Source organism: Zea mays, chromosome 3, assembly GCF_902167145.1.
Source record: "Zea mays cultivar B73 chromosome 3, Zm-B73-REFERENCE-NAM-5.0, whole genome shotgun sequence".
Lineage (NCBI taxonomy): Eukaryota > Viridiplantae > Streptophyta > Magnoliopsida > Poales > Poaceae > Zea > Zea mays.
In genome coordinates this window covers 89,761,929-89,781,492 of record NC_050098.1, presented here as the reverse complement: position 1 = coordinate 89,781,492, position 19,564 = coordinate 89,761,929, and the positions used below count along the sequence as shown (strand labels likewise).

General features: G+C 50.8%; 1 protein-coding gene across 1 annotated transcript in view; it reads left to right on the top strand.

Moving 5' to 3' along the window:
- Positions 1-18,989, top strand: part of LOC100274261 (uncharacterized) — a 33,671-nt gene extending 14,682 nt beyond the window's left edge. Inside the window, exon 2 of the mRNA NM_001148625.2 lies at positions 17,841-18,989. Coding sequence (NP_001142097.2) covers positions 17,841-18,710 — 870 coding nt within the window. The 3' untranslated portion in view covers positions 18,711-18,989. The remainder of the gene's footprint in view (positions 1-17,840) is intronic.
- Positions 18,990-19,564: the final 575 nt, after the last annotated feature.

The following is a 19,564-nucleotide window of genomic DNA, read 5'->3' as shown; positions in this document are numbered from 1 at the left end:
GGAGAAGAGAACCCATGCTTAATGCCCTCCTTAAGAAAACCTTCGATTTGAGAGTTCTTGAACTCCGTCCTATTATCGCTTCTAATCTTCTTGATTCTCAATCCAAACTCATTTTGAGCCCGTCTCAAGAATCTCTTTAGGGTCTCTTGGGTTTGAGATTTTTCCTGCAAAAAGAATACCAAAGTGAAGCGAGAATAGTCATCCACAATAACTAGACAGTGCTTACTCCCGCCGATGTTTATGTAAGCTATCACGCCGAATAGATCCATGTGGAGTAGCTCGAGTGACCTGTCAGTCGTCGTAATGTTCTTATGTGGATGATGGACTCCAACCTGCTTTCCTGCTTGACATGCGCTACAAATCCTGTCTTTCTCAAAATGAACATTTGTTAGTCCTAAAATTTGCTCTTCCTTTAGAAGCTTGTGAAGATTCTTAATTCCAACATGAGCAAGTCGGCGATGCCAGAGCCAACCCATGTTAGTCTTAGCAATTAAGCAAGTGTCTAGTTCAGCTTGGTTATCATTAAAATCAACTAAGTATAGCTAACCATCAAGCACTCCCTTAAAAGCTATTGAATCATCACTTCTTCTAAAAACAGCAACACCTATATCAGTAAAAAGACAGTTGTAGCCCATTTTGCATAATTGAGAAACAGAAAGAAAATTGTAATCTAAAGAATATACAAGAAAAACATTAGAAATAGAGTGGTCAGGGGAAATAGCAATTTTATCTAGGCCTTTGACCAAACCTTGATTTCCATCCTCGAATGTGATAGCTCTTTTGGAATCTTCATTTTTCTCGTATGAGGAGAATATTCTTTTCTCCCCTGTCATGTGGTTTGTACACTTGCTATCGATTATCAAACTTGATCCACCGGATGCATAAAGCTACAAAACAAGTTTAGGCCTTTTTTTAGGTACCCAAACGGTCTTAGGTCCTTTCATATTAGAAACAAGCACCTTGGATACCCAAACACAAGTTTTGGGACTCTTGTGTTTGCCCCCAACATATTTGACAACTAATTTGCCTGATTTGTTAGTTAACACATAGGAAACATCAAAAGTCTTAAATGAAATATTATGCTTATTTGATGCAGTAGGAATTTTCTTTTTAGGCATTTTAATGTGAGTGGTATGCCTAGAGTTAGAAGCCTCATTTTTATACATAAAAGCATGGTGAGAAATAGTATGAGATTTTCTAGCATGAATTTTTCTAATCTTGCGCTCAGGATAGTTTGCAGGATATAAAATATAACCCTCATTATCCTGAACCATGGGAGCCTTGCCCTTTACAAAGTTAGACAATTTCTTAGGGGCATTAAACTTGGTGTTGTTTTGATTCCCTTGTTGGAAACCAATACCATCCTTAATGTCAGGGCGTCTCCCATTGTAGAGCATGCTTCTAGCAAATTTAAACTTTTTATTTTCATGTTCATGCTCGGCAATTTTAGCATTTAAAGTAGTTATGTGATCATTTTGTTGTTTAATCATAACAAGGTGATAATCAATAGCTTCAACATTAATACCTTTACATCTAGTACAAATGGTAACATTTTTCAACAGTAGATGTAGATGTTCTGCAAGTACTCAATTCCTCAATCTTAGCATTTAAATTATCATTCTCAATTCTAAGACTAGAAATTGAATTATTGCAAACATTCAAATTTTCAATCTTAGAAACTAAACTAGCATTTTCATCTCTAAGACAGGAAATTGAATTATTGCAAATGCTAAGCTCTTTAGACAAGTTTTCATATTTTTTATATATTGGAGGTAACCACGACAAATATGGACATACTAGCCAGTTGCCCATGCTTTGCTACATTTTTTATATATCGTATAAATAGGTACTGAGATATTTATTTAAATATAATTATTGTTTATTTCTAAACACTAATATACGTGTTGTCTGATAGTTAGCCACAAATTCTGGAGCAGGGGGACGTGGGTTCGAGTGCTCGCTCTGCAGTATTTTTTATATAATTATTGTTTATTTCTAAACACTAAGGTACGTGTGATCTGATGGTAGCTGCGCGGGTGGGGGTCGGGTGCTAGGCAGGCGCCGAGGTGGGGCACGTGGTACGGGCCTAGAGTGTCAGCGTGGAGGGTGAAGCCGTGGTAGCCCGCATTATGTTCTTAGTAGATTAAGTATAGATATAGATATTGCAATGGATTTCATTGAGGGTCTGTCAAAGGTCCATGGAAAGTATATAGATATTGCAACGGTGACACCTAGGAAGTGGTGGAGGGCCCCGAGGTCCTTCATCGCAAACTCCTGCTGGAGGCAGGAGATGATGTGACGCAGGAGCCCAGGGGAGGAGGCGGTGAGCACGATATCGTCGACGTAGAGGAGGAGGTACACAGTGTCTGGACCGCGACGGAGGATGAATAGGGACGTGTCCGACTTGGCCTCGACGAAACCCTGCGAACACAAGAAAGTGGCGAAGCGACTGTACCAAGCTCGGGGGGCCTGCTTGAGTCCGTAGAGGGACTTGTTGAGCTTGCAGACCATGTCGGGGTGAGCAGGGTCGACAAACCCAACGGGCTGAGTGCAGTAGACTGTCTCCGTCAGGGTGCCGTGGAGGAAGGCGTTCGTCACGTCGAGTTGGTGGACCGACCAGTCCCTGGATAGAGCCAGAGCCAGAACAGTCCGGACGGTGGCAGGCTTGACCACCGGACTGAAGGTCTCGTCGTAGTCGACTCCGGGGCGCTGGGTGAAGCTCTGGAGCACATAACGGGCCTTGTACCGCTCCAGGGACCCGTCGCCGTGTAGTTTCAGCTTGAAGATCCACTTCCCGGTGACCACGTTGGCGCCCGAGGGAGGGGGCACCAGGTCCCATGTGTGGTTAGCTTGGAGAGCCGCGTACTCTGCTTCCATGGCACGTCGCCACTATGGGTCGGCAAGCGCACCACGGACAGTCTTGGGCACCGGCGGAAGAGCCGGAGAAGAGGTCGCGGAGAGAATTAGGCAATCAGGTGCCCGGAGGACACCGGCCGCGCGCTGGGTGACCATCGGGTGGATGTGTCGAGGATCCCGGTGGACGACGACGGGGTGATAGGCCGGGGGCTCGGCGCGAGAGCGAGTCGGGGCACCACGTCGACCACGACGCTGGTACGTCTGGATGGGGTCGGTGTAGCGAGACGACGGGGCAGTGTGCGGTGGTGCGGGAGGCACCGGAGCCGCACGGGGCTGGGCGGGAGACGGCGGAGCCGCACGAGGCGACGGAGGGGACGCCAAGGTCGCACGTGGCTGTGCGAGGGAGGGAGGCGCCGGTGGGGCCGCACAGGGCGACTCAAGAGGCGTCGAGGCCGTATGTGGCTGTGCGGGGGAGGGCATCACAAGCGGGGCCTCACGAGGCGGAGCAGTGGACGGACCTGCAGGGAAGGGGGGCATGACAGTGGGGGACACAGAGTAGGGGTCGAGGAACACGTCGAGCTCGTGGAGAGAGGCAGCGGAAGAGGAGGAAAAGGGGAAATCCGACTCGTCGAAAACGACGTGACGAGAGATGAGGACTCTGTGGGAGGTGAGGTCGAGACACCGATACTGTTAGCTGATATATCAGACATGTGTCTCCTGCCATATAGGCGCAGGATACCCTACCATACATGTGCAGGCATTCTTGCCTTTCTAGCTACAGCCGCATATAGGAAGCTACAGCAGCATATAGGAAGATATGGATTCAATCCTCCCATTTAGGGGCAGAGATAGTTTCCTTCCATTCCAGGAGATCTCAGGGTACTGTTTCTATAAACCTGAGATCTCCTACCCCTCTGTCCCTCTATAAATATGTGCGCCTGTACTCCCTCCTTCATCAATCAACATAGGCAACAATTATATTGCTATCATGGTATCACGAGTTCAAGTTATATCCTCCTTCCGCTGCCCTCGCGCGCAGTCCTCTAGCTGTGCCGCTTCCCTCCCCCTGCCCGCCACCTCTTGGTTGCGCCCTTTTCTCCCCTCTGCGCGCCATCCAGGAAGCGCCCTCCCCTGGCCATGGCTGGTCTGGAACAACCACCCCTCCTCGACGACGCTGCGACCCAGGTCGCAGCCGAGCATGAAGCTCGCCTCCAAGCTGCTGCCAGGCGTGATGCTGCACTCGCCCAAGCCCTTCAGGCAGAGCAGGAGGCGGCCACCGCGACCCAGGAGCACGATGTTGCCGCCGAACGTGTTCGCGCTGCTCTCGAGTGCGCAGCCCATGCGCGCGCCCTCGCTGCTCAGACTGTCGCCGATGGCAGCCCTGTCGACGATAATCAGTCCCACCTCTCTGATCCAGCGGGTGGTGCTGACAAGGGCCTCCACGACGCCATCCTCCTTCACGAGGCTGCTGCGATCGTCAACCTCCACTCCCAGGCCGTCGCTGTGCAAAACATCCGGAGTCTCGTTCACGTCGTCCTCGACCTCGCCAACAACAACTACACCCGCTGGCGCGATGAGTTCCTTCTCGTCACTGGCAAATACTCCCTGGACAGCCACATCCTCGACGACACTCCCGCGCCTCACTTCCCCGACTGGGCACGCATGGACTGCGTTGTCAAGTCCTGGATCTCCGGCTCCATCTCCCCGGACCTTGCTGAAATGGCCATGGAACGCGGCGCCACTGCCCGCACCACTTGGCTGACTCTCGAGAATCAGTTTCTCGGGAATCGGGAAACTCGCGCCCTCCACCTCGACGCTCAGTTCCGGCACTTCGTCCAAGGTGATCTACCTGTCTCCGATTACTGTCGCCGTTTCAAAACCATGGCAGATGCCCTCGGTGATCTTGGTGAACCAGTCACCGACCGGACGTTGGTCCTCAACGTTCTGCGCGGCCTCAACGACCGGTTCTCTGACATCGGCCGTCATCTTCGCCTCGGTCGCCCCTTTCCGACGTTCCACGACGTCCGGGCCACTCTCCTGTTGGAGGAACTCACGATGGCCCATCGTGCGTCTTCTCCATCCGCCGCCCTGCTTACCTCCACCAAACCTCCACAAGGCGGGACTTCGACGACCTCCAACAAGGCTCCTGCTGCTTCCAACAAGGCGCATTCGGCTCCACGTTCCGGCCACCCCAACCGTCGCAGCAAGAGGGGTGGCCAAGGCCGCCAGGGTATTCTTCCATTCCCTGGCACTGGTCCCGGCAGCCAGCACGGGAGTGCCTCCGGCCTGTGGCCCTCCCTCCAAAATCCTTGGACTGGGGCCATCCAGATGTGGCCCGGCCCACGGGCGCCGACCCCACAGCAGCAGCAAGGTCTCCTGGCGCAGCACCAGGCCCTGCTGCCTCCGACGGCCCAGCAACAACAGGCTTTCTACGCTGCTCCTGTCTCCATTGCTCCTCACCAGGCGCTGCTGGCCTACCAGACCCAGCAATACGTTCATGGTGCTCTTCAAGGACAGGGAGGCGCCCCTCTGCAGCACACTCTGCAGACCGGCCCTTTGCAGGGAAGCACTACCCACGACATGCTGGCTCAGCCGACTACTCCATCTTGGGACGCTCAGTCCCTTGCATCCGCCTTCAGCACTGTGTCCCTGACTCCGCCCCAGCAGACTGACTGGTACTTCGACACCGGTGCTACCTCCCACATGACCTCCAACGCCGGTACCCTATCCAATACTTCAACTCCCTCCCTTACTGCACCTTCTTCCCTTATTGTCGGTGACGGCTCGCTTCTTCCTGTCATTTCCACTGGCTCCACTACTTTAAATGGTTCTTTACATCTCAACAATGTTCTTGTGTCACCTAAACTTATTAAGAACCTCATTTCCGTTCGCCAGTTTACTACTGATAATAACTGTTCCATTGAATTTGATCCCTCTGGTTGCTCTGTGAAGGATCTACTATCTCGGAACGTGATCGTCAGGTGCAATAGCTCTGGGCCCCTATACCCCCTGTGCCTCCCTGCTGCACACAGCTTCATCGCCAGCTCCACTCTGTCACTTTGGCATCGCCGTCTTGGTCACCCTGGCCACGAGTCCCTCTCCAAGCTCGCATCAATCGTTTCCATGTGTAATAAAGATGCTAGCTCTCCTTTATGCCATGCTTGTCAGTTGAGTCGTCATGTTCGCCTTCCGTTCCGTACGTCCACTTCTCGTGCGGTTAACAATTTTGATCTTATTCACTGTGACTTGTGGACATCTCCCATTTTAAGTGTCTCGGGCTTCAAATATTACTTAGTCGTTCTTGATGATTGCTCACATTACTTATGAACTTTCCCTTTACGACTAAAGTCTGATGCTTTTCCAACTCTCACTCAGTTTTTCGCCTATGTGAAAACACAGTTTGGTGTCACGATTAAAGCTGTGCAATGTGACAACGAGCGTGAGTTTGACAACTCCAGCTCCCGAACGTTCTTCCTCACCCACGGTGTCCTCCTCCGCATGTCCTGCCCCTACACCTCATCTCGGACTGGTAAAGCTGAGCGCATCATCCGTACTACCAATAACACCATTCGCTCTCTTCTCTTTCAGGCCAACATCCCACCAACCTTCTGGGTTGAAGCACTCCACACAGCAACACTTCTTCTCAATATTCTACCCACCAAAACCCTTCATTTTTCCACTCCTCATTTCGCCCTCTTCAAAACTGTACCCTCCTATGAACATCTTCGCGTGTTCGGTTGCACCTGCTATCCCAACCTATCTGCCACCACTAGCCACAAACTTGATCCCCGTTCCGCTAAGTGTGTTTTTCTTGGCTACTCGTCGCACCACAAAGGGTACCGGTGCCTCGACCTCCTATCCAACCGTGTCATTCTTTCCCGTCACGTTGTTTTCGATGAGTCCACTTTCCCCTTTGCCGAACAGCAACCCACTGCCTCCTCCCAAGATTTTGACTTCCTGGATACAATTACCACTAACCCGGTGCCGCCACCTATAGGCCCACCACCTCTATTTTTTTCAGGACTCCTACCGGACACTGCTGCTGCTCCCAGCACACCTACAGGCGCCACTGGTCCTAGCGCCCCTGCAGCTCCCGGCGCTGCTGTTCCCAGCACCCCAGCCGCAGGCGCTACTCCCCTCATTGTTGCTAGTGGTGCACACGACGCCACTACAACACACCGGTTTGGCCAAGTCTTCACGCGTCGTCCACACCCCCTAGTGTAGGACCTAGCCACTACAACCACCCCGACCTGTCTGGACGGCCCTGCCATCTCGACTGGCAGTGTCGCTGCTTCATCGCATCGTCGTCCCCCACCCGGAGCGGTGGCTGTCTCCCCAGTGATTAACCACCATCGCATGGTCACGCGCGCCAAGGCTGGCTTCCGGGTGCCAACATTGTTCCAAGCCGCCCCTCTATCTCCAATTCCGAAGACCTTTCGTGGCGCTCTTGCTGATCCTAATTGGCGAGCTGCCATGGAAGATGAGTATGCTGCACTATTGCAGAATCACACATGGGATCTGGTACCTCGACCCCATGGGGCAAACATTGTGACCGGCAAGTGGATTTTCAAGCACAAATTTAATGCTGATGGCTCTCTTGAAAGGTACAAGGCTCGCTGGGTTCTCCGTGGATTTATGCAACGACCCGACATTGATTTTGATGAGACCTTCAGCCCTGTCGTGAAGCCTGCTACTGTGCGGACTGTCTTATCATTGGCTGTCTCTAGCAGTTGGCCGATTCATCAACTTGATGTCAAGAATGCTTTTCTTCACGGGACTCTTTCTGAGACTGTTTATTGCAGCCAACCCTCAGGCTTTGAGGATACAACCAGTCCACAACATGTTTGCAGACTCAATAAGTCCCTCTACGGACTGAAACAGGCACCACATGCCTGACATAGTCGTTTTGCCACTCATCTGCTTTCCCTGGGATTCATCGAGGCCAAGAGTGATACATCTCTGTTTGTTTACCATAAAGGCACTGACACAACTTATTTGTTACTCTATGTCGACGACATTATACTCACAGCATCCTCCATTGTTCTCCTCCGACACATCATTCAGGCCTTACAGTTGGAGTTTGCTATGAAAGATTTGGGTGACCTACATCACTTTCTGGGGATGCATGTTCAGCGACGAGATGGCGGCCTCTTTCTTTCGCAACGTCAATATATGCTGGATATTTTGGATCGGGCTGGTATGGCAGATTGCAAGCCCTGTTCTACGCCTGTCGACACAAACCCAAAGGTTTCTGCAACTACTGGTACTCCTGTTTCTAATCCATCGGATTTTCGCAGCTTAGCTGGAGCACTTCAGTACCTCACTTTTACCCGACCAGACATAGCATATGCTGTGCAACAGATTTGCCTTCACATGCATGATCCTCGCGAGCCTCACCTTGCCGCCTTGAAGCGCATTCTTCGTTATGTTCGTGGCACTCTGCATTTGGGCCTTCAGTTGCGCCCTTCTTCTTAGGCTGAGTTAATTGCATACTCTGATGCCGACTGGGCTGGATGTCCGGACACACGTCGATCCACTTCAGGCTTTGCAGTTTTTCTTGGTGATAACCTTGTTTCTTGGTCCTCCAAACGACAGATGACTGTGTCTCGCTCCAGTGCTGAAGCCGAGTACCGGGCCGTCGCCAACACTGTTGCTGAATCCACTTGGCTGCGTCAGCTTCTGGCCGAGCTTCGTCACCCGTTACGTCGTGCCACATTGGTCTATTGTGACAACATCAGTGCGGTCTACATGTCTTCAAACCCCGTCCAGCATCAGCGCACCAAGCACATTGAGATTGATTTGCACTTTGTTCGGGATCGGGTGGCTCTTGGTGATGTCCGCGTTCTCCATGTGCCTACTACCTCCCAGTATGCAGACATCTTCACCAAAGGGCTTCCCTCTACAGTCTTCACGGAGTTCAGATCCAACCTGAACATCTGTGGTACCGATGATCAGACTGCGGGGGCGTGTTAGCTGATATATCAGACATGTGTCTCCTGCCATATAGGCGCAGGATACCCTACCATACATGTGCAGACATTCTTGCCTTTCTAGCTACAGCCGCATATAGGAAGCTACAGCCGCATATAGGAAGATATGGATTCAATCCTCCTATTTAGGGGCAGAGATAGTTTCCTTCCATTCCAGGAGATCTCAGGGTACTGTTTCTATAAACCTGAGATCTCCTACCCCTCTGTCCCTCTATAAATATGTGCACCTGTACTCCCTCCTTCATCAATCAACATAGACAGCAATTATATTGCTATCAGATACCCCTTATGGTCGGGGGAGTATCCGAGGAAGACACAACGAGTGGAGCGGGGGGCTAGCTTATGAGGAGCAGTGGAGGCGAGATTAGGGTAGCAAGCGAGTGGAGCGGGGGCTAGCTTATGAGGAGCAGTGGAGGCGAGATTAGGGTAGCAAGCGCACCCGAAAACACGAAGATGGTTATAGGAGGGGTGTATGCCGAAAAGAGCGAAGTAAAGAGTGGGGTGGGCAACTGCCTTGGTGGGGAGACGGTTGAGGAGGTAGGTGGCAGTGGCGAGGGCCTCAGCCCAGTAGTGAGCAGGAAGGGAAGCCTGAAAGAGGAGAGAGTGCACGACATCGTTCGTCGTGCGAATCATACGTTCAGCCCTGCCGTTTTGAGGAGACGTGTAGGGGCATGACATGCGGAGGTGGATGCCACGAGAGAGGAAGAAGTCACGGGACGCATTGTTATAGAACTCGTGCCCGTTGTCACACTGGAGGCTCCGGATGGTGCGACCGAACTGAGTAGAGACCCAGGCGAAGAAGTGAGACATGGTGGGAAAAGTGTCCAACTTCTGACGTAAAGGAAAAGTCCACAAATAATGCGAGAAGTCATCGAGAATGAGTAAATAATACTTATAGCCAGAAATGCTGATTACAGGGGATGTCCATACATCACAGTGTATCAGATAAAAAATGCCTGCTGCTCTAGAGGAGGAGGTGGGGAATGGGAGCCTAACATGGCGACCTAACTGACAAGCATGACAGAGGTGCTCAAAAGATCCCCTACAACCAGAAACAGAAGTACTACTGGAGAGCTTGGACATCACATCACGCTCGGGGTGGCCGAGACGACGATGCCAAGTCGCAGAAGAGGCGGCCGCTGCAAGGACATGTGGGGCAGAGGTTGAAGTAGTGGGAGCAGGCAGGCAAAGCGTGTAGAGGGGGCCAGGGCTGTCACACCGAGCGAGAAGGGTCCTGGTCGCAAGATCCTTCACAGAAAGACCAAACGGGTCAAACTCCATGGAACAAGAGTTGTCAGTAGTGAACTGACGAACGGAGAGAAGATTTTGAATAATGTGGGGGGCAACAAGGACGTTGGTTAAGCGGAAAGGACCGGGAAGGACCGCGTCACCTACTGAGGTGACGGGAAGGGCGGACCCGTTTTCGACAATGATGGAAGAGGGAAGAGAGGGGTGGGCGGGGGAGGTGGAAGATAGAATACCTGCGTCCGGGGTGGTGTGGTAGGAGGCGCCAGAATCCACCACCCAGTTAGAGACTGAGGTGGGCGGGGCCAACGTCATCGTGGAGAAGGAGCTGGCGAGGGACTGCGCGTCCCACCCGTTAGTCCAGGGCCCCCACATGGGCTGGGCCGGAGACCCCGGGAGAGGCAAAAGACCTTGCTGAGGCTGGGGAGGAGCCGAGGGTGCTGCCGGGGGTGCAGCGGCAAAGAAGACCTGCTGAGAGGCGGTGGGGCGAGGGGCCGAGGCACCCGCGGACGGCCCGAGCCACATGTGAATGGTGCCAGTCCACGGGTTGTAGAAGGATGGCCACTGAGAGCCACCCGATGAGCCACCACGGCCTCCCGACGGGCCACCGCCACTTCGTCCGCCCTTGCGACCGCGGCCGCGACTGTGGCTGCGAGCCCCCCCGAAGCCAGCAGACTGTCGTGGAGCTCCAGAGGGCAGCGGGGCCTGAGTGCGGTGAGCAGGACCCCCCCTAGAGTCGGAGGGGGCAGCTCGTGGTGCGCTGTAGAGGGCCGTGGCGGGAGCGGTGGTTGCAGCGGCGGAGAGGTGAAGCTCCTCGAGAAGCAGGTCGTTCTTGGCCTCCGCAAAGGTGGGAAACGGCTTCATGCGGGTGAGGATGGGCGCCACGCGATCGAAGCGAGGACTCAGACCACGGAGGAGGTTGAGCACGAGGCTCTCATCGGTCATGGGGGCCCCGAGGGTGCGGAGAGTGTCCGCCATCGTCTTCATCTGACGGCAGTACTCGCCCACAGAGAGATCGCCCTGAACAAGCTGGCGGAAGGCGGTCTCAAGGTATAGAATCCGAGTCTGGCGGTTGCCGAGGAACTGAGCCTCAAAGGCACCCCAGATACGGTGAGCAGTATCGTCCGACACTCGAACAATGTCCTGAAGCTCGGCCGTGAGGGTGCCATGGATCCAAGAGAGCACCACTTCGTCCATCAGGAGCCAATCCTCCGTCGGTGCAGCGACCGCGGGGAGGACGTGGTCGGCGAGGGCGTAGCGGCAGAGGGTCTGCAGGACCTGGTCGCGCCACCGAGGATACTGGGTGGAGTCCGGCGCGAGAACGTCGGTGACAGTGGCTCGGATGCTGGTGAGGGCCGCCGCCTGGGCGTGAAGAGAAGCGCGAAGGGTCAAGGCTAGGACGGGCGCGGGCTCGAAAGTGTCGGCGCTGTGATGAGCGGACATGGGAGAACCATCCGACACGCCCTTGCCAGCGAGGCGACGGTAGGTCTCGGCGTACTGGCGCTCGATGGCGTCGACAACCGCCTGTTCCTGCTCAAGGGCACGGGCGGCGTCCTGGGCCTGCTGGCGAGCCGCCGTAACGGCAGCACGGGTGGCAGCGAGGATGGCTGCAGCGTCATCCGAAGGGGAAGGAGCACGCAGTGTAGAGGTGATAGCGGACGGCTGGCTGTAGACGGTCGTGCCAATGGCGCCACCGGGAAAAACCAGGGGCAAGAGCAGGGCGTTGTCGTGGCCGAGCACGGTGGTCTGGGACGCGGGAGGAAGAGAGATCGGCGCGGGCGAAGGATGCGGCAGCGGCGCAGGGGGCACTGGAGGGGGGCCAGCGGCGCAGGGGCCGAGGGCATCGGCCGCGGGCCGGATTTGTGGCCGACGCAGGCCGAGCGGCGGCGGGGCCAGAACCGTCTGAGAGAGGCGGCGGCGCGGGGCTCCCCCGCGGGTGGCGCAGCTGGCGCGGGCCCGCCGGGTCCGGCGTTGGGAGGCGGCGGCGCGGGAGACCCGGCCATGTGGGCCATCCCCTGAGGTGCGCCGCGCGCGGGAGGACTGGGCGCGGCCAACACAGCCCTGTAGGAGAGAGGGAGAGGAGGGAGAGGAGGGAAGAGCTCGCCGGAGGAGGGGAGAGGGGGCCGGCCAGCCATGGGGGCAGCGGCGGCTGTGCTGGGAGGGGTGGCGGGCGGCGGCGGCTTGTCAAGGTTCTGGTACCATGTTGGATCACAGAATACAACAGCAAACCCTAGCTACAGTAACGGGTACAAAATATAGAACCCTAATGGGCCAGCACACATACGGCCCATATACTCTAACAAACACTTACCCCCTAATATAAAACAACTCGTTCTCGAGTTGAAAAGAGGGGAAAACCTTCTTGAACTTAGGAACCATTTCCCAAGTAGCATCTGAAGCAGTTTGACGAGGATCTCCCATAGGCTACGGTTATGGGGCACACCAAACTGTGTGCGGCTGAAGCAGCATGCAACCATGCTTAGTATTGGGGAGTGTTGGCGCAACCATGGATGGGGAGCTGTCGAACTTCTTGAGGAACACCACGTGAAACACATTATGTAGATGACACTTAGGAGTTAGTACCAACTTGTAGGCGACATAACCCACGTGAGCCAGCACCTGAAACGACCCATAAAACTTAGATGCCAACTTGCTCGTAGCTCTACTTGTCAGGGAGGCAGAAAGACGGTGATGGAGACGCAACCAAACCCAGTTAACCTCCTGAAATTCTAGCTCATGGTGGTGCTGGTCATAGTTGCCTTTCATCAAGTCTTGGGCATGCTGCAGTCGTTCGCGGATTTCAGTCATGAACTCGTCGCGGTCGTGCAACTGTTAGTCCACTGTAGGAATCTTGAATTCACCAACTTCATAGGATATAAGTATCGGCCAATTGCGACCATATACCACCTTGAAGCGCATTGTCCGGAGTGCGGTCTGGTAGGTGTAGTATAGTTCAACCCATGGCAGCCAATGAAATCAACTGCATGGATGATTACCAACGTGGTAGCGAAGGTAGATGCCAAAAATGCGATCTGTCACCTCAGACTGGCTGTCAGTCTACGGGTGGAAGGCGGTTCTCAGCCGCAGCTTGACACCTGAGAGATGATAGAGGTTTGTCTAGAAGGCGCTAGTGCCTAGTGATGATGTTGTCCCGATCATTGACGATAGAACACGACATGCCGTGGAGTATGACAATGTTGAAGAACACTAACATGAAACGCCAGAGCCAGAGATGGCAACGGGTACCCGAAACCCAAAAACTTGGTGGGTTTTGGCGGGTATGGGATGATTTCTCTACCCGCGGGTACGTTAGTGGGCAAGAATCTCTACCAGTTGGGTATACGGGTATGGGTACAGGTGGGCACTACCCATACCTGTGTACCCGTGGGTGAAATATACCCACATCATAGTTATTAAAGCGTTAAGGAAACATAAGGCGATCGACCCCCTTTTGAATTTTTAAGCGGTAAAGCATAAGGCGATGCAACGCCTTAATTATATTGATAAATATAAAAATAGACCAAATATTAGTTATATATCACTAAAGCTAATAAACAAGTAGCACAACTGTAAGGCCTCTTTGTAGGCCCATTCTAGCCTAGTAGAAAATAAAAACAGGAAAAAGAAAAAGAAAAAAGCCCATTACCATGTAGCCCAACCCAACCCAACACCACCCTTTTAGGTTATCCTCTCATAGCCGACTCCCAGCAGTCGTCGCCTGCCAGTTCTCACGCACAGCTGCTTCTTCGTCATTGCTCTCCCTCCCCATAGTTCTTCGGTTCTCTCTCCCACAGCTACCCTATGTCGCCGCGACCACCAGGACTAGCGCTGCCTCCGGGACCAGCAATGCTGCAACGACCCCCGACGCCACCTCTTCCCCACGCGCAACCGCTTCCTCTTCCGCGTGTTCTCGTTGCCTCTTCCCCTTGCCTTGCCACAAGGCAATAGGACGCCTTGCTGGCTCCAACTCGCCTTACCGCTTAGGCGTCGCTAAGCGATGCCTAAGCGACGCCTTAATAACCATGACTCACATTATACCATTATTATCAATATTAAAGCACATCTTAGCTAAAAGAGCGAAAGGGCCTTTAGCTGAGTTGGTTAGGTGGTCTGAGTAGCACTCCTCAGGTCCTGGGTTCGACTCCCCGTGGGAGCGAATTTCAGGCTGTGGTTAAAAAAATCCTCTCGTCTGTCCCACGCCAAAGCACAGGTCTAAGGCTCAGCCCCGGTCGTGGTCGTTCTCAGATGGGCTTCGATGCCGCTGTGTATGGGTGGTGCAGGGGTTCGGGGGTTTTCTCGACCTGCGTGAGAAGGCCTTCTTCTTATTAAAATGCCCGGGGGCCGTCTTACCCCCCGCAGGTCGAGTTTTTTTTAGCTAAAAGAAAATTCTTTTTTGGTTGTTATTTGTTTAACTATTAAGTTATGTAAGCTTATGATTTGCTATATTTTAAGTTGAACTTATATTTGTGTGTTTATTTGACATTTTGATTAATTGGAGTATTAGAATTTGAGACCTTCATGGCGGGTATGGGTAAGATTCTATACACGCGAGCGTATATGGGTAACCCGACGGGTATAATTTTTGGTGATGGGTATGGGTATGGAATGGGGCTACCTGACGGGTATATACCCGTTGCCATGGGTGGCCAGAGGTAGGCATGCAACATGTCGTTCATCATCGCCAGGAAGGTGGAGGGGGCATTCGTGAGCCTGAATGCCATGGCCAAAAACTCAAAGTGGCCATGATGCGTTCATAACGCTGTCTTGGCGATGTCCTCCGCGTGCATCAGCACCTCATTGCTGCTGCAGAGGTCCAACTTGGTGAAGTGCGCCCCCTTGAGCTCATCCAGCAGTTCGACGATGATTGGAGTTGGGAACTTGTTCATGGTTTTGGTGTTGAGGGAGCAGTAGTCGACGTAGAACTACCATGATTTGTCCTTGCACATGAGTAGGGCAGGTATAGAAAACGACGCCGTATTGGGCCCGCTTTGTGATGCCTTGCAGAAGCATGTCGTCGCACTGCCGCTTTACCTCATCCTTCAACAACTGTGGGTTGCGGTACGGTCTGATGGCGATAGGCGGCGCGCTCCGATGGGAGGGGTATGCGGTAGTCGAAGGGCCGTGATGGAGGCAGACCTGTTGGCTCAGCGAAGATGTCCGCGAACTTTGCGATAAGTTGCCGGAGATTGTCGGTGGAGAGAGCGAATGCCGGCGGGCGAGACACGCCCAATCCTGTCCATGTGACCCAGTTGTTGAGCCTTTAGAACGCCATGGTGAGTGCGTAAGAATTCCTAGATGATTGGCTTGAGAGTGTGCAACCAGTTGCACTCGAGTATCGGCTCAACCTTCCAAGGCGATGACGAGGAAGTCGATGTGGAACGACTCGTCGTCGATGGAGAACGTGAGCGCGGAGCATACCCTGAGGTAAGACAGATGCTTGCCGTTGGCACCTCCACCGTTGTGCCATCCTTGGTCGTGGGAGTCAGGTGGAGCCGGCGTGCCACCTGAGCCGCCATGAAGCATGGCGTGGAGCCAGAGTAGACGAGGGTGGTGAGCATATGGTCCTGTTAGGGTATCCAAATTGTTAGGACAAAGTGGGTATCCCAATCTTGTCAATTTGCTTCTACAACAAATCAGCCAACATATTGGCCTTTGCTACCTCACTTGATGCATCAACAGAACCTAGAAAGTAGGTCCCTATTGGACTATTAAAAAGAAAATTGATCAAATGACGTTGTCTAGTATCGGTCCACCCATCTAACATAAGTGTGCATACATGTTTTTTCCAAGCTTCTTCATGCTTCTACCTCAATGTTGATGTCCTCTTGATATCTCTCTCAAGACAAAGTACCCTAGCGTCATGGTATGATAGGCCGCGGTATCTAGGACCATACTGATACTGCCCATTGGAATCCAACATAACCTCCCAACTCCTTGAGTTGACGTGCATTGGAATCTTGTTCTCAAAGAAAATCATCAACATGGTCGTCAACAATTTGTTTGGCTTCCTTTTCCTTTCTTTGTGCAGTGCTCTAGTGTAGACTAAGAGGTTTTGTTTTTATGCCTCTCTACAACTACTTCTGGAGACTTGCGAAGCTTGGTATTCACTGACTTGCTTGCCTTTTGGGTAGTTGGCTTTGGAGGAGCAGAAACAACAAATGAACTCATGGCGGTTTGAGCAACTGTCTTCTTTGCTGGCGGCAGCTGTTCATATGGAATTGTAGCTAGGTCAAAAAACAGGAGGTCAAAAAAAACCTAACATGCATGGTTGGTTTCTAGTCCAAAATGGATGATTAATCGAGATTAATCGGACGACTGAACGATTAGCACACCTAATCGGGTCGATACTCCTAATCGCCCCTTAATAACTGACCTAGTCGACTAATCGCGACTAATGTCAAAAAGACCTAACATGCATGGTTGGTTTCTAGTCCAAAATGGACGATTAATCGAGATTAATTGCTGATTAATCGGACGACTGAACGATTAGCACACCTAATCGGGTCGTTACTCCTAATCGCCCCTTAATAATTGACCTATTCGACTAATCGCGACTAATCACGATTAGTCGAACGACTTGAAAACAGAGGCCTTCGACACTAGGTTTGCCCCCGTTAAATTAACTTTGGTGACCTAGAAATTAAAACTCTGTATCCCTAGTGTTGTGTGTATTTGGTATATTATAGGCTAAAGGCTTGATCATTATTCCCTTCCCGGCCGATTTTTTTAAAGCTTGATCATTCTGAAGGTAGTAAGCTGCGAAGTCTAATGTGTACAGCTGGATTAAATATAGTTTTGATTTAGTTCTTGGAGAACTATAGCTATAGAGTAGTAGAGTACTGTCATAGATTTTACCTATCAAAACTGGTCTTGTAATTGTGGATCAATATCACTTTTGCTTCATTCTGTGTAATCCATGTGCAAAAGGGCCTCTAGCCGAGTTTGCTAGGTAGTCTAAGTAGCCTTCTTAGGTTCTGGGTTCGACTCCTCGTAGGAGCAAATTTCAAGCTGTGGTTAAAACTCTCCTCGTCTATCCCACACCAAAGCATAGGTCTAAGACTCGGTCCCGGTCACAGACATTCTCACATGGGCTTTGGTGCTGCTGTGTATGGGTGGGATAGGGGTTCTAGTGTTTTCTCGACCTGCGTAAGATCTTCTTAATATAATGCCATGGGGGTGATCTTATTCCCGCAGGTCGAGTTTTCTTTGTGTAACCCGTGTTGCTAACAGATAAGGACCTGTTTGGATGCTTGTGGTTTTGAGAAACTGTATTATCAAGAAACTTCTGTTTTACAACAAGAGATGTGCAAAACAACGGTTTATAAAAAAAGAGGTCTGGAATGGTGTTTTGAGAAATCAGAAAGGACTATTTTTAGTATTACCATGTTTTTCAAGACTACAAAGCTCGTTGCATCCAAACACCTTATAGTTTGTCAAAACTAATGTATTTTACAAATCCATGGTATTTTTCTAAAAAAGAAACAAAATACTCCAACTAATACCTAAGGTACATAGGTTGCAATTAAAGTCAAGAACTCATGAACATTAGTACATATAACGCATAAATACTTTTCAGGGCTTTTGAGACTAAACATTTGCACTTTTTATCCAATTGATCTGATTGTATTGCTAATATACAAAAATGATGATCATTTCACAGGGTTTCTTCAAATTGCTTTGTCTTTGGTTTGTGATAAATATTACTTTTTTTTCAATACACTTTTATTAATAAGATCTTACTGTTCACAGGATATTGTTGGTTTCTTCTTGAAGAACATGGTAAATGAGAAACTGGGTCCAATAAGCAATGCTCATGTTGTTCACGCTGATATGAGCGAGTATGGAGCAATGGATGAGAAGTGTATTCAGTTGGCAGAACTAGCAGCAACTGCTGTGGACTTCCCCAAGACAGGCAAAATTGTGTCAATGCCAGCATCCCTTCGACCAAAATTATATCCTGACTTCATGGGAAAGGAGGATGCTATCTCCTATAGATCAGAGAAGATCCTTGGAAGGCTTTATCGGTCAATCCAAGAAGCCTCCAGCGATGATTTGGTTCCAGAAGAAACTTGCACATCTAACAATCTGCCTTATGATGCAGATATGGAAGTTGCTGGTGCAGCTGATTTTCTCTCGAGTGCTTGGCAGTGCAAGTGCTCATATGAAACACAACTGAACGCACTGCTCAACCAATATGGCGTGCGCACTGAAGCAGAGCTTGTGACAGAGCATATATGGTCGCTTCCCAAGTACAGCAGCAGAAGGCAGGGGGACATAAAGGAGAGGTTGAAGAATGCATACTATGCTCTTCACAAGGAGTTTAGGAGCATTTTCGAAAGCATTGTGACAGATCAAACAGAGATCTCTGATGATGAGAAAAGTCGGTTTTACGAGATGAAGGCCTCCGCTTGGTACCAGGTAACCTACCATCCTGAATGGGTCCAGAAGTCAAGGGAAATGTTCAAGTCTGACTGTGAGGACATGCCAGCAAGGCTTAGCTTTGCATGGATCGCGGTTGAGCACCTGGCACGGATTAAGATAAGGTGCCGTGGAGAAGTGAAAGTGGACAGCCCAAGGCCTGTTGAGAGGCTCGCAGCCTACATATCTGGGAGCATGTGAGTTGACGTGAAGCTCCAAGCAATTGTGAAGCAAGACCACTCTGCCCTCTTTGCCATGCCATCTGAACTCTGATGCATGGCTCTGTCTAGTCACTTCTTTTTACGAATTATTACATAGTTGAGACACAGCCACTCTATAAGCGGCTAAAGCGTACGCACATTTCTACGAACGATAATGCTTTTAAGTCTGAACTGTTCAATCTCTATTACTACCAGAATGTTTGTGGACATAAATATTAGTTCGTGGTGTCTCAATTCCAAAACGGTTTTCTTGGTTGTGAAGGGTGTTGGTCACTTATTTTTTTATTGCTGTGAATAAAAAACAACGCAACACAATTGTTTAGTATAAGGACCTTTGTCCTGTTAAGCATTATCACCTTTCGGGTATAGTGAGCCTCGGACAAAGGTATTGAAGAACAAGTTTTTATCATTCACATATATAAAGACTTAATTATAGATGTAATATTAAGTCATTTGGTCATTTCCCATCATATATTAAACAATATTACAATTCATCTCATATATTAACAAAGTGATAAAATGTACATTACATTGATACCTTTGGCTTACTCGAAGATAAAAGCGTGAAGGCAATTCTCATCCAGCGTGAACAGTATGAGAATACTGTTCATCTATTTATAGTCAGTCATACAACTTCGTAAGGTATTACATTTATGCCCTCATAGATTACATACAATTACAAGTATCACAAGGATAATATTGTCATATGCTCCTAGCAACTTAACACCTTTCGTTGTGTTCCTGCGTCGTGATGATGAAGCTTACTTTGTTGCACTTTCATTATTCTGCGCCGAAGCTTTTCTGATTACGAAGCTCCTATAACACTTAGTAACA